The sequence below is a fragment of the Littorina saxatilis genome, linkage group LG6, assembly GCF_037325665.1.
Source record: "Littorina saxatilis isolate snail1 linkage group LG6, US_GU_Lsax_2.0, whole genome shotgun sequence".
Classification (NCBI taxonomy): Eukaryota; Metazoa; Mollusca; class Gastropoda; order Littorinimorpha; family Littorinidae; genus Littorina; species Littorina saxatilis.
Window position 1 is genome coordinate 54,362,185 of NC_090250.1, and position 13,070 is coordinate 54,375,254.

At 40.6% G+C, this 13,070-nt stretch overlaps 1 protein-coding gene across 1 annotated transcript in view; it reads left to right on the forward strand.

Annotated features, from left to right (window-relative positions):
- Window positions 1-10,967, forward strand: part of LOC138968051 (glutamate receptor 2-like) — a 101,348-nt gene extending 90,381 nt beyond the window's left edge. Inside the window, exons 16-18 of the mRNA XM_070340614.1 lie at window positions 7,997-8,143; window positions 9,116-9,223; window positions 10,911-10,967. Of these exons, the coding sequence (XP_070196715.1) occupies window positions 7,997-8,143; window positions 9,116-9,223; window positions 10,911-10,967 (312 nt within the window). The remainder of the gene's footprint in view (window positions 1-7,996; window positions 8,144-9,115; window positions 9,224-10,910) is intronic.
- The last annotated feature ends 2,103 nt before the right edge of the window (window positions 10,968-13,070 follow it).

Genomic DNA, 13,070 nt, shown 5'->3' on the forward strand with positions numbered 1-13,070 from the left:
AGCATGGTCCGGATTGTTCAAGCTCATGAAGAAGGTGTTTCCTGCAGCACGTCTACATGCTTCCTCTCTTGTGCCACCAAAGGGAGAGCACGCTCTGAGCAAGACTGTAGCGACCTCCAATCATTCCCTGGAAAGGGTTTGTGCCAGAGAGTGTGTCTTGTTTATTGACCACACTGACACCTTCCTCACCGCCAGTGGCGCCCCTCGCAAGGCCCTGTACCGGGACGCCCTTCACCCAAGTCGGCAAGGTACCATACGCCTGGCATGCAATCTCAAGTTTGCCGATGTAAAGATTGTGGACAAAGAACAAGATCAACGAGGCCGAGAGAGAAAGGTGACAGAGGGGCCAATCTCACATCGCTACACCGGCCAGCCTGCTGCAACTTCGCAGCGCCGGGGACCTTTGCTGCAGACCCCTCGCGGAACCGGACAGCCGAGTCGCCACCACGACCAGGGACCGGAACTTGTGTTGCGAAACAGTCCAACGCCCTACCCACACCCACCCCCTCACCTAGGGGAGCGAAAGCAGCCGGGCAACACAACCACGACTTCTGCGAAACAGACCAACGATGTCTGCAGACTGCGCCGCTCCAGCGATCAGCAGCACTACAGCCAGTCCCATCAGGCAGTCAGAGAGGGGCCGCCCTACCCTGTGCCTCCATATGTCTGGCAATATGCAGCCCCTTGGTCTCCCCCGCGCCACATGCTTCCTTCATCATTCCCGCTCCAGACACACCATAACACAGTGCCACCCCACCGTGCATACGGTCCCATGCTCCCACATCTTCAACAGTGTTCCCCACCCTCCAGCTACCAGGGCTACTACAAGTACAACTCGGATATGTGTACGCTGGTGTAATGTCACGTGGAGTGTATTTCATAGGTGTGACGACTTATTTTTTGGATTACTCTTACATGTGTGTGTGTGTGTGTGTGTGTGTGTGTGTGTGTGTGTATGTGTGTGTGTGAGCGCATGTGTGTATGAGCGTGTGTGTGTGTGTGTGTGTGTGTGTGTGTGTGCGTGCGGTAAGAGAATGCGAGACAATACAGCATTATTGGTGTCATCTGCCATGATGGTAACACTTTGCATACTTTTATGTACGACTGTGCTACTGCACGAACATTTAGTAATTTACCCTCGTGAGGGTGTGAGCATGATTTCGTGGCCTTTATCCTCCTGATTGAACTTCATATTACCTTCGTTTTTACTGTGCTGTGGTTCAGGCTGTCACAGCAACTCTTTCACAAAGAGACGAGAATCACATTCTTTGTCTTGCGTGAGACAGAGACTCGATGTGTGCGTGCTCCTTTATTGTGCGCCTTTAATCGGACAAGCTTTAGTGACAGCAGTGTGTTCGGACGGTCAAGCGATTCGCCCTTTTCTATCGGATTGAAAGTGACTTCTGTTTCTAAGCGACAAGTGTGTCAACATTGACTCTTGTGTCAACTGCTTTGTGTCAGACTTGTTAAGAGTCTATTACACTAGTTCTGTAGTTTTAGTTTGGTTCTTTATCATTATAAACGGTAACAGTACCGTTTTATTTTTATTTTCCTGTTTCCTAATTGTGCTTGTCTGCTTTTCGATTTTCTACTTGCTTATTGTTTGTTTTCGCTGTTTACCTAGTTTGTCGTCGGAAACAGTTCCTTGTCTCTTTACTAGTTAATTTACGCTTGACGTTGTGTTTCGTAAAGTGTCATATATCATTTTGGTTCCATCACTGTTTTGTATCTCTTCATTATTTTGTTGTCTTGCTTACTGGATAATTAGCTGATTCAGTATCAATAAGTATATTGTTTAATTAAACAAACAAACAAACAAAAAACGCCCCAAAACGCTACTTGAGCTTAAATATGAGTAGCTCTCCTACTACATGGCCAACAAAACAGGGTCTCCGTGTTGGGCACCTGAACATTAACCATGCTATAAATAAAATCAATGATATTTCTACAATGCTGTTAAATACTGGAACAAGTTTTCACATTTTTGGGATCACAGAATCAAGATTAACACCTCAGATTTCGGATTCTGACGTTGTTATTCCAGGTTACAGGACGTTACGCAGAGACCCTCAGCAAAGTAGAGAAACTGGTATACTTTTGTACATAAGTGAATCAATTAGTTATACACGAATAATACACCTTGAGAACTTCGTGGAATCTGTGTGGATTGAAGTTAAGTTGAGAGGAGCACCTCCACTCCTCATAGGATTTTGTTATAGAAATCCCGCAGAGCGAGCAAACTGGTCAGATAACTTTACACAGATGTTAGATGCAGTTCTGCTCGAGTCAAAGGAAACAATTCTGTTGGGAGACTTTAATGTTGATTTGCTTAAACAAAACAAGCAGTGGGTTGATATGATTAACCTCTATAATCTTAAACAAATAGTCAACACTCCCACTAGAGTCACATCATCCAGCAGTACTCTGATAGATCATATCTATGTTACTGATCACCATAATATTGTCGAATGTTGTGTTCCAGCCAATGGTTGCAGCGATCATTTTCCTGTCTGTTTAACATGGTCAAGAAAGGGTGTCAAAATTCCTAAAGTTGGTCACAAGACAATAAAATACCGCTCTTTTTCTCAATTTAACGAAGACACCTTTCTACATGAACTTTGGAATTCCCCACTATCTGATACTTACAATTTTACGGATCCGGACGAAGCCCTAACACATTGGCTTAGTGCCTTCAATGACATATACGATAAACATGCTCCGTGGAGAATAAAGAGAGTTAGGCACATTGTAAAACCTAAATGGTTTGATAATGATTTACAACATGCCATTGACCATCGCGACTTTTTAAAGTCGGTTGGCAAGGAAGAGGAATACAGAGAACAGAGAAATAAGGTAAATTCACTTAAACGAACAAAAAAGATAAAATATTTTCGTGACCTAGCATCAAGTTCAAAGCAAAACTCAAAGAATATATGGAAGGCAATAAATGAACTTACGAATAAAAAGGCTGCCAGTCATCCGAGTTGTATCAAGGACATATCTCCCGATGCTTTAAACACACATTTTTCCAAAATTGCTGAAAATGTGATTAAAAATGACAAGTCCAAATTAAATGATTTGAAAGTTTTAGAAGAATTTTGCAAATCAAAACAAATTTCATGTCAAGCAAAAATTCCCCTTCTTACAGTACCTGAAGTTTTTCACGCACTTACACACCTCAAGCAAACAGGCACCCGGGGGCTCGATGGGCTTGATGGTAGGATTCTTAAATTGTCAGCCCCCGTAATTTCTGAAACACTTACCTACATTTACAATCTCTGTTTAGACAAAAAATATTTTCCAGTCGCCCTGAAACAGGCTAAAGTCATTCCTCTGTTTAAATCAGGTGACAAAAGAGACCCCTCAAATTATAGGCCAATTTCCATTTTGTCTGTGTTATCAAAACCACTGGAAAAGCATATCAACAAACACATCCTAACACATTTCAACCAAAACAACTTATTCCATCCTAAACAATCAGGATTTAGAGCTAAGCATTCCTGCCACACTGCCTTAATCTCTCTTGTTGATCAGTGGTTGGACAAAATAAACGATAATGAATTCTGTGGTGCCATTTTCGTAGACTTTGCAAAAGCCTTTGACGTAATTGATCACACATTATTGCTTAGAAAATTCGGTTTGTATGGCGTCGGATATGATACTATCAATCTCGTTAGTTCATTCCTCTCTGACAGACAACAGACAGTTCTTACAAACACTAGAGCATCGAGCATGCAAGCTGTAGATTACGGTGTACCACAAGGATCGGTATTAGGACCTCTGCTCTTCTCAATATATGTTAATGACCTCCCCCTTTATATTCAACATTTATGTGAACTTTTTGCAGATGATACCACAATTCACTCCAGTAACAAAAATTTAACTCGCTTATCAGAATCCCTCCAAGGAAGTCTAAACCAGCTGACAGAATGGACTGACCTAAATCACATGTCTCTTAACCCAAAGAAAACCAAATATATGATAATTACAACTAGACAAAAACGACAGAATTTTACCTCAACTGGTCCCGATTTAATGATTGACGGCAATATAGTGGAAAAAGTCGACCATCACAAAGTTCTAGGTGTCCACATCGATAACAACCTGTCTTGGTCAACTCACATTGAGCAACTTAGTAAATTAGTGTCAAAGAAAGTGTACCTCTTATCTAGAATTAAACACTTCCTTAATTGTCAAGCCAGGAAGTTATTTTTCACTGCTCATATTCAGTCTCTTATTGATTACGCATCCACTCTATGGGACTCTGCAAGTGATAATTCCCTAAAGCTACTCAGCAGATTACACAAAAGAGCGCTAAAAGTAGTATTACTCAAACAGACTACTCTCACCGACTCAGACTACATCAACATAGGGGTCCTACCTCTGAAGTCAAGAATGAATTACAACAAAGGAATAATGATGCATAAAATTATGACAGAAAATGCACCCGAAACCATTTGCTCAAAGTTCTCTTTGAAGAATTCGCACCACTTTATAAAACTAAACACTCCTCTTCCTAGGATAGACCTATTTAAATCAAGTCTTGTTTATTCAGGAAGCAGCCTCTGGAACGCTCTTCCGGACGCCCTGCGGCAATCCACCAACACAGATTCTTTTAGAACCAAATATTCTTTCCATTTAATGAACTCTATGAACAAATAAACTTGATTGGTATGTTTTCTTTGTATACAGTTGTTCATTATCGGAATTATGGTTTATTGTGACAAAATCACGAAGATTTGGCTCTGTAATACATTGTTTTGCTGAGCTAATGTATTGTTGGGTTACTTTCCGTTTATCTTCATTGCTTTACACCCAATTTTGAACACTACCTTATGATCTACAATGCTTCTACATAATGCGCTTCATGTACATAAACTTATATGTTCTACCATTAATGTTTTTATGTAACCTTTTTTTCCCTAGTCATAGTTATAGTAAAATAGTTTAGTCCCTCTTTAGGGCGAGGGCCAGATGCAAAAAAGCATATCTATGCTTATTCTTGTCACCCTCGAAAAATAAAGATTTGTCATTGTCATTGTCATTGTCTCTCTCTCAGCTTTTGTTTTTTTTATCTTTAGTCACAGGTTTGTAATTGAAACATGTTTGTTTCGAATTGGATTAAAAGAGCAAAGCTGCGGAGACCTTTTTTTTTAGATCCTCTCCTCTACTTCTTTATATTATCGTTCTGGAAATAACAATGTTTGAATAATTCAGTATTGTGATCTTTCACACCTTGCTTGTGTTACCGAAGTGATGGATTTCCGCGTGTAATTGGATTTAAATGCTTGTTGTAGAGTGTGGGTTTTTTTCCTAAACACATAGCATAGCCTGATCGGGCTTTAAACCTTTTATGACATTCAAGCTTTCTTCAGTCGTAACTAATCTATCTATGTGAATACCACCCAGAGCGTGTTAATGCGTGTGAGGAACATGCATGCTGTATGTTACTGGAAAGCCAGTCTACACTCTCAACTCAAGTGTTCCACATCCAGTGAACACATTTTCTGTTTCGTTTGAACACTAGTGTTAACCTTCTAACCCCAACCCTTTCTGGTAGAAATATGCACTATGTCATATAGTGTTCACAACTGGTTACAGAACGTATGTTCAAAAGTGGAACACTTCGGTTTAAGGTTTACTGTTCTGAGGTTAAAACACTAATGTATCGATTTTACTTTAAAATTTCCTTCTTTGAGTCATGTGACGTCAAAGTCCGACAACAACTTATAATATAATGTAATATTATTTAGGCGGTTAACCTAGACTACAAAAGAGTGTATGTTTGTGTGCGTTCAAATGTAAAAAGTAAAAGAAATTCTAACTAAACTCGATTGATACATAAAGGTTCCTGGTATTAAGTATGACATTTTACACAGATCGAGACAGTCATTGTTCACCTCGCCGGCGTTGTCTCGGGGTCGTTGTCTCGGGGTCGTTGTCTCGGGGGCGTTGTCTCGGGGGCGTTGTCTCGGGGGCGTTGTCTCGGGGGCGTTGTCTCGCCGGCGTTGTCTCGGGGGCGTTGTCTCGCCGGCGTTGTCTCGCCGGCGTTGTCTCGCCGGCGTTGTCTCGGGGGCGTTGTCTCGCCGGCGTTGTCTCGGTCAAAAATACAAATAACGTGTAATGTCCCACCGTGTTTCAGAAAAGCAAGACGAGTTCTCTGAATATAAAACATGAATGTTCCCTTGTGTTTCAGGAAAGCAAGACGATTTCTCTGAGTATAAAACATGAATGTCCCATGGTGTTTCAGGAGACGAGTTCTCTGAGTATAAAACATGAATGTTCCATGGTGTTTCAGGAGACGAGTTCTCTGAGTATAAAACATGAATGTTCCATGGTGTTTCAGGAGACGAGTTCTCTGAATATAAAACATGAATGTTCCATGGTGTTTCAGGAGACGAGTTCTCTGAGTATAAAACATGAATGTTCCATGGTGTTTCAGGAGACGAGTTCTCTGAGTATAAAACATGAATGTTCCATGGTGTTTCAGGAGACGAGTTCTCTGAATATAAAACATGAATGTTCCATGGTGTTTCAGGAGACGAGTTCTCTGAGTATAAAACATGAATGTTCCATGGTGTTTCAGGAGACGAGTTCTCTGAATATAAAACATGAATGTTCCATGGTGTTTCAGGAGACGAGTTCTCTGAGTATAAAACATGAATGTTCCATGGTGTTTCAGGAGACGAGTTCTCTGAGTATAAAACATGAATGTTCCATGGTGTTTCAGGAGACGAGTTCTCTGAATATAAAACATGAATGTTCCATGGTGTTTCAGGAGACGAGTTCTCTGAGTATAAAACATGAATGTTCCATGGTGTTTCAGGAGACGAGTTCTCTGAGTATAAAACATGAATGTTCCATGGTGTTTCAGGAGACGAGTTCTCTGAATATAAAACATGAATGTTCCATGGTGTTTCAGGAGACGAGTTCTCTGAGTATAAAACATGAATGTTCCATGGTGTTTCAGGAGACGAGTTCTCTGAGTATAAAACATGAATGTTCCATGGTGTTTCAGGAGACGAGTTCTCTGAGTATAAAACATGAATGTTCCATGGTGTTTCAGGAGACGAGTTCTCTGAGTATAAAACATGAATGTTCCATGGTGTTTCAGGAGACGATTTCTCTGAGTATAAAACATGAATGTCCCATGGTGTTTCAGGAGACGAGTTCTCTGAGTATAAAACATGAATGTTCCATTGTGTTTCAGGAAAGCAAGACGAGTTCTCTGAGTATAAAACATGAATGTCCCATGGTGTTTCAGGAGACGAGTTCTCTGAATATGAAACAAGAATGTTCCATGGTGTTTCAGGAAAGCAAGACGAGTTCTCTGAGTATAAAACATGAATGTCCCATGGTGTTTCAGGAGACGAGTTCTCTGAGTATAAAACATGAATGTTCCATTGTGTTTCAGGAAAGCAAGACGAGTTCTCTGAGTATAAAACATGAATGTCCCATGGTGTTTCAGGAGACGAGTTCTCTGAGTATAAAACATGAATGTTCCATTGTGTTTCAGGAAAGCAAGACGATTTCTCTGAGTATAAAACATGAATGTCCAATGGTGTTTCAGGAGACGAGTTCTCTGAGTATAATACAAGAATGTTCCATGATGTGTCAGGAAAGCAAGACACGTTCTCTGAATATAAAACAAGAATGTTCCATGGTGTTTCAGGAAAGCAAGACACGTTCTCTGAATATAAAACAAGAATGTTCCATGGTGTTTCAGGAAAGCAAGACACGTTCTCTGAATATAAAACAAGAATGTTCCATGGTGTTTCAGGAAAGCAAGACGAGTTCTCTGAATATAAAACATGAATGTCCCATGGTGTTTCAGGAAAGCAAGACGAGTTCTCTGAATATAAAACATGAATGTCCCATGGCGTTTCAGGAAAGTAAGACGAGCTCTCTTAGTATAAAACCTGAATGTTCCATGGTGTTACAGGAAAGCAAAACAGGTTCTCTGAGTATAAAACAATAATGATTCCTGGTGTTTCAGGAAAGCAAGACGAGTTCTCTGACCCTGTCCAACGTGTCTGGCATTTTTCACATCCTGATCGGCGGCCTGGTGCTCGCCATGATCGTCGCTCTCCTCGATTACTTCGTCAAGTCCAGGCTCAAGGGCAAGCACTTCAGCTTGGCTATGGTAAGTAACAAAGCATTCGCATGAATACTAGGGACAGCTTGGCTATGGTAAGTAACAAACCATTCGCATGAATACTAGGGACAGCTTGGCTATGGTAAGTAACAAAGCATTCGCATGAATACTAGGGACAGCTTGGCTATGGTAAGTAACAAAGCATTCGCATGAATACTAGGGACAGCTTGGCTATGGTAAGTAACAAACCATTCGCATGAATACTAGGGACAGCTTGGCTATGGTAAGTAACAAACCATTCGCATGAATACTAGGGACAGCTTGGCTATGGTAAGTAACAAAGCATTCGCATGAATACTAGGGACAGCTTGGCTATGGTAAGTAACAAACCATTCGCATGAATACTAGGGACAGCTTGGCTATGGTAAGTAACAAACCATTCGCATGAATACTAGGGAAACGAATAAAAAAGAACAAACGAAAACAGTTTCAACAATACAAAAAAAGTTAATATCGCGAAATAAATAAGGATTTTAAAGAAAAATGTAAAGAAAAGAAAATCACGGGTTCTGAACATGTATTTAGTAGTTTGAAATAGTAGGGTGAAGTCAAAACAACAACCGACTATAAATTATTTCAAAGTAAAATATCACTTCAACTTCTTTAATAACTTATGTTTTTCAGTGAAATAAACTTAACAAAACTCGTTTCTTTGTTAATCAAAAAACAAGAAAGGTAGGTTGTTGGAACGTTTGTTATTGACAAAACAATACATTCACAAATATAACAAAAATTTCGTTATTAATTGTTTGTCTGTGCACTTAAAAGACCGTTGGGTCGATATATTTGTGAATGTATTGTTTTGTCAATAACACACGTTCCGACAACTTACCTTTCTTGTTTTTTGATTCTGAATTTTGGAACGCTGGCAGTCTCTTTGTTTTTTTAATCGTTTCTTTGTTGTGGAAAAAAACATGGACCTTAATCAAATGTGGGTTGACACGGTACGGACGGGTGCAGGTGGTCGGCCAGTTCCAGAAGCTTCGCGAGAGACGTCAGCAGCGAATGGTGGTGACACCGCCACGGCCGGAAATCCCGCCGCCAGTAGCACCCGGCAAAAATGGGGCCGTAAGTCACGTGATTTCATCGGTCGTGTTTGGTGTTGCTGTGAACGGGTCATGATATAAAGACGGGGTGGTTGGGTAGTGTTCTTATTTCGCCTGGTTTGTGTTTCGCCTGGTTTGGGTTTCGCCTGGTTTGGGTTTCGCCTGGTTTGGGTTTCGCCTGGTTTGCTTTGGGCGTATGTGTGTTGGGGGGAAAAGAGGGCATGAGTAAAAATGTGTGTGAGTGTGTCTGTCTGTCTGTCTGTCTGTCTGTCTGTCTGTCTGTCTGTCTGTCTGTCTGTCTGTCTATCTGTCTATCTTTGACTGTCTCTGTCTGTCTGTCTGTCTATCTGTCTATCTTTGACTGTCTCTGTCTGTCTGTCTGTCTATCTGTCTATCTTTGACTGTGTCTGTCTGTCTGTCTCATTGTCTCTGTCTGTCTGTCTGTCTATCTGTCTGTGTGTGTGTGTCTGTGTGTGTCTCTGTGTGTGTCTGTCTGACTGTGTCTATCTGACTGTGTCTGTCTGTCTGTCTGTCTGTCTGTCTGTCTCTCTGTCTGTCTGACTGTCTGTGTGTGTACAGACATCTGTGTATGTTTGGCTTAGTCTGTGTCTGTAAAGAAGAATCAATGAAGGAAAATTCAATTGCAACTACATTGAGGCCAGCGTTAATGGCTAGACTATTTCAATTTACGGCGCAAGGTCATTGCCTTCGCAACAGCTAGCCTATATGAATCTAAGATTAACTTGAATGCAAAAAAACACACCATCCTTCACTTAGGTGCAAGAATAACCAAACTGGTTGTGGATAAACATTTGTTCGGGCTTCGGATTTAACTCCCTGCTTGTCTGTTGTGTATGTTGCACTTTTGAGAGAGAGAGAGAGAGAGAGAGAGAGAGAGAGAGAGAGAGAGAGAGAGAGAGAGAGAGAGAGAGAGAGAGAGATCAAATCAAATCAAATCAAATCAAATCAAATCAAATTTTATTTTTCGAGGGTTGTGGCATAAGCAATACAACGAGCTTTTTGTAACCAGCCCTCGCCCAGAGAAAGAGAGAGAGAGAGAGAGAGAGAGAGAGAGAGAGAGAGAGAGAGAGAGGGAGAGAGAGGGAGAGAGAGAGAGAGGGGGGGGTGCGTGAGCGTGTGTTCGATAAATAAGATGTGTTATTGACCTTCTGTTACTGAAGGAAGGGTTCACTGCTTACCTTACGCTAGGATTTTAACGAAGACTTTTTCGTATCCTATGGAAAGTTTTAAGTTGACAGCTGTAGTAATTTATTGATAATTAATAATGGACGCATACGAGTATGTTGGTGGATATGTATGTGAGTGTGTGGGTATGGATGCGATTTGTTTGGGATATGTGTGTGCAGATGTGTGAATTGTCAATTGTATGTGTTTATGTGTTTCAAAAGTGTGAGTTTATGTGATGTAATCCCCCCCCTTTCTCCGTCGCGATATAACCTTCGTGGTTGAAAACGACGTTAAACACCAAATAAATAAATAAATAAATAAATAAATAAATGTGATGTAATAAGCCTAACGTAACTGTGTATACGAGTTAAGAGAAAAATGTTCGCTTGTCCTACACTCAGATGATACTTTATTGAATTGAATTGAAAGTTATATTGAATTGAATTGAATTATTAGAATTTCTCATTTCTCATGTTTGGGATGGAAATCAACAAGAATCTGAAGTGTGACTTCACCCTCAGTGCAGGTTTGCCGGTGAACTGATCGGGGCGGAGAACCCATCTGAAGAGGCCTTATGACGTCATATCCACACCTGCTTCTACGTCACGTAGTATCAAGACATATCCACAGAGACACTACGTCACCTTACGTGACGACATATCCATGAAATCGAAACTGTACAAAAGCATGACGCATTCACGCACGGAGCTTGACGTGAAATGTTCTGATAACATGTTTATATTTATGCGTTGCTGTTACACTGATGTGTGTTGTGAACTGTCACGTGACCTGTATCAACACGTGTGAAACCGTTACATGAATTGCTATTGGTTCAATCTTTCTGCTCATGTTTTCCTGCTGTTGTGATATTACTGCTGGTTTGGTGACAATAAATGTGGACATTTAGCCTGGTAACTAGCCCTGGTAAATGGTAATTGTGAAATTACTGCTGGTTTGGTGACAATAAATGTGGACATTTAGCCTGGTAACTAGCCCTGGTAAATGGTAATTGTGAAATTAAACATCAACAAAGGACATGTAAATAAACTTATGTTAACTCAAGCAGATGTGTATTGTAATGACCTGCATTTCAAATGAGATTCCGACTTTAAGGAAACTGGATACCCCGATGGACTGTACAGGGGAGTGAATGTATCCGGCTAAACTGTGTGTGAAGGTTTACATTTCTTTGCTCTATTGTATGATCATATGAATGCTGTAATGAAAATGTACAAACATTTCAACATTAACAAACGGGTCTTTGAGACAGGCAGACGAATCGGTCTTTCTTGGCGTGGTAAGGGAAGGGAGGTTACTGAGAATAGTTCAGTGTGTGAAAAAGCCAAGGTAAAAGACTTTACCCATGACGTACGTGTGTTGTTCTGTATATACTGTTTTGACAATCTTGTGCTCGACTACAGAATGCATGATACATGTAAAGAAAGCGTTGTGTGTTGATTTCAGTTTTTATTTTTTGTCACGCGTAAACATGAAAAAGTGCAACGGAAATCATTTTGATCGTCACTCGTTTATATTGTATCAAACTGCTTTATCTGAATGGAAAACGTGTAACGTATAATTATCACTTTGCTTGTCACTTGTGTGTTTGGCTGCCTGGTTGGTTCTTCTACCTGTAGTTTTGTGTAAACATCCAAATAGGTCGTTTAAGATGAAGAATCGGCCTAAGTATCGCGGTTGTGTTCGTGTGTGTGTGTGCATGTGTGTGTGTGTGTGTGTGTGTGCATCGAAATGTTTACGCAAGTGTATAAAGCTATGCGTTTGTCAACACACACACACACACACACACACACAAGCTTAACCTCTTTAGTGCCTGGAAATGAATTCAGGAAAGCTGAACAACATAGCATCAAAACAACAGAACTCGCTTAAAGTCTAGTACATAACGTGGAACAAGCAACTGCACGTACGAAGAACGGGAACAAGATCATGAATATGTACTCACCAGAAACAAACACCAAAACGGAATATCAACACGAAACAAACTATTAATATTTATTGGCTGAAGAAGACATTCGTCGATCACGGTTATTAGTTCGTTTTGGTGTTGGTTTCTTGTGAGTACATTTTCAATTTTCATTACTATCTTGTTCCCGTAAAGTACAGGTCGAGTGCAGTTGCTCCAGGAATTGACCGTGGTTGAACAAGTGGGTGGTCATTTCATGCAGACTGTCCGAACTGTTGGAACGGCCGTTGACTTGAACTGTAGATGTCAATTAACTGATTGTTTCTGACCTTCACTTTCAATTTCCGGGCAGCGAATGGAAAGTCTCTGAGGTCTAGCCTACCTTCTGCGTGTGGTAGAGGATTAGCCTAATTCTTACAACAACACAAATAAAAAACAAAATGTGTGTGTGTGTGTCTGTATGTATGGCTTGGTTTGTGTTCGTGTCTGCGTATGCGCGTGCATATATTTGTTCATGCAATACATACATTACTCATAAGTTTCGAGTAAAATTACAATTTCTAATGCTTCGATGGGCTCATTTTTGTTAAACGTTACACAAAAGAAAATTAAAAATAAAGTAAATGTACGTGCTATCACATTCTAAAGACATTCTGTGTGTTTATTTAGTGCTTGTCTGTCGCTTTCTATTCATGACATTTGACTTGTGGTGAATGTTGTTTGCTACTGTGATGTTCTTGTTGAGAACCAGACCCGT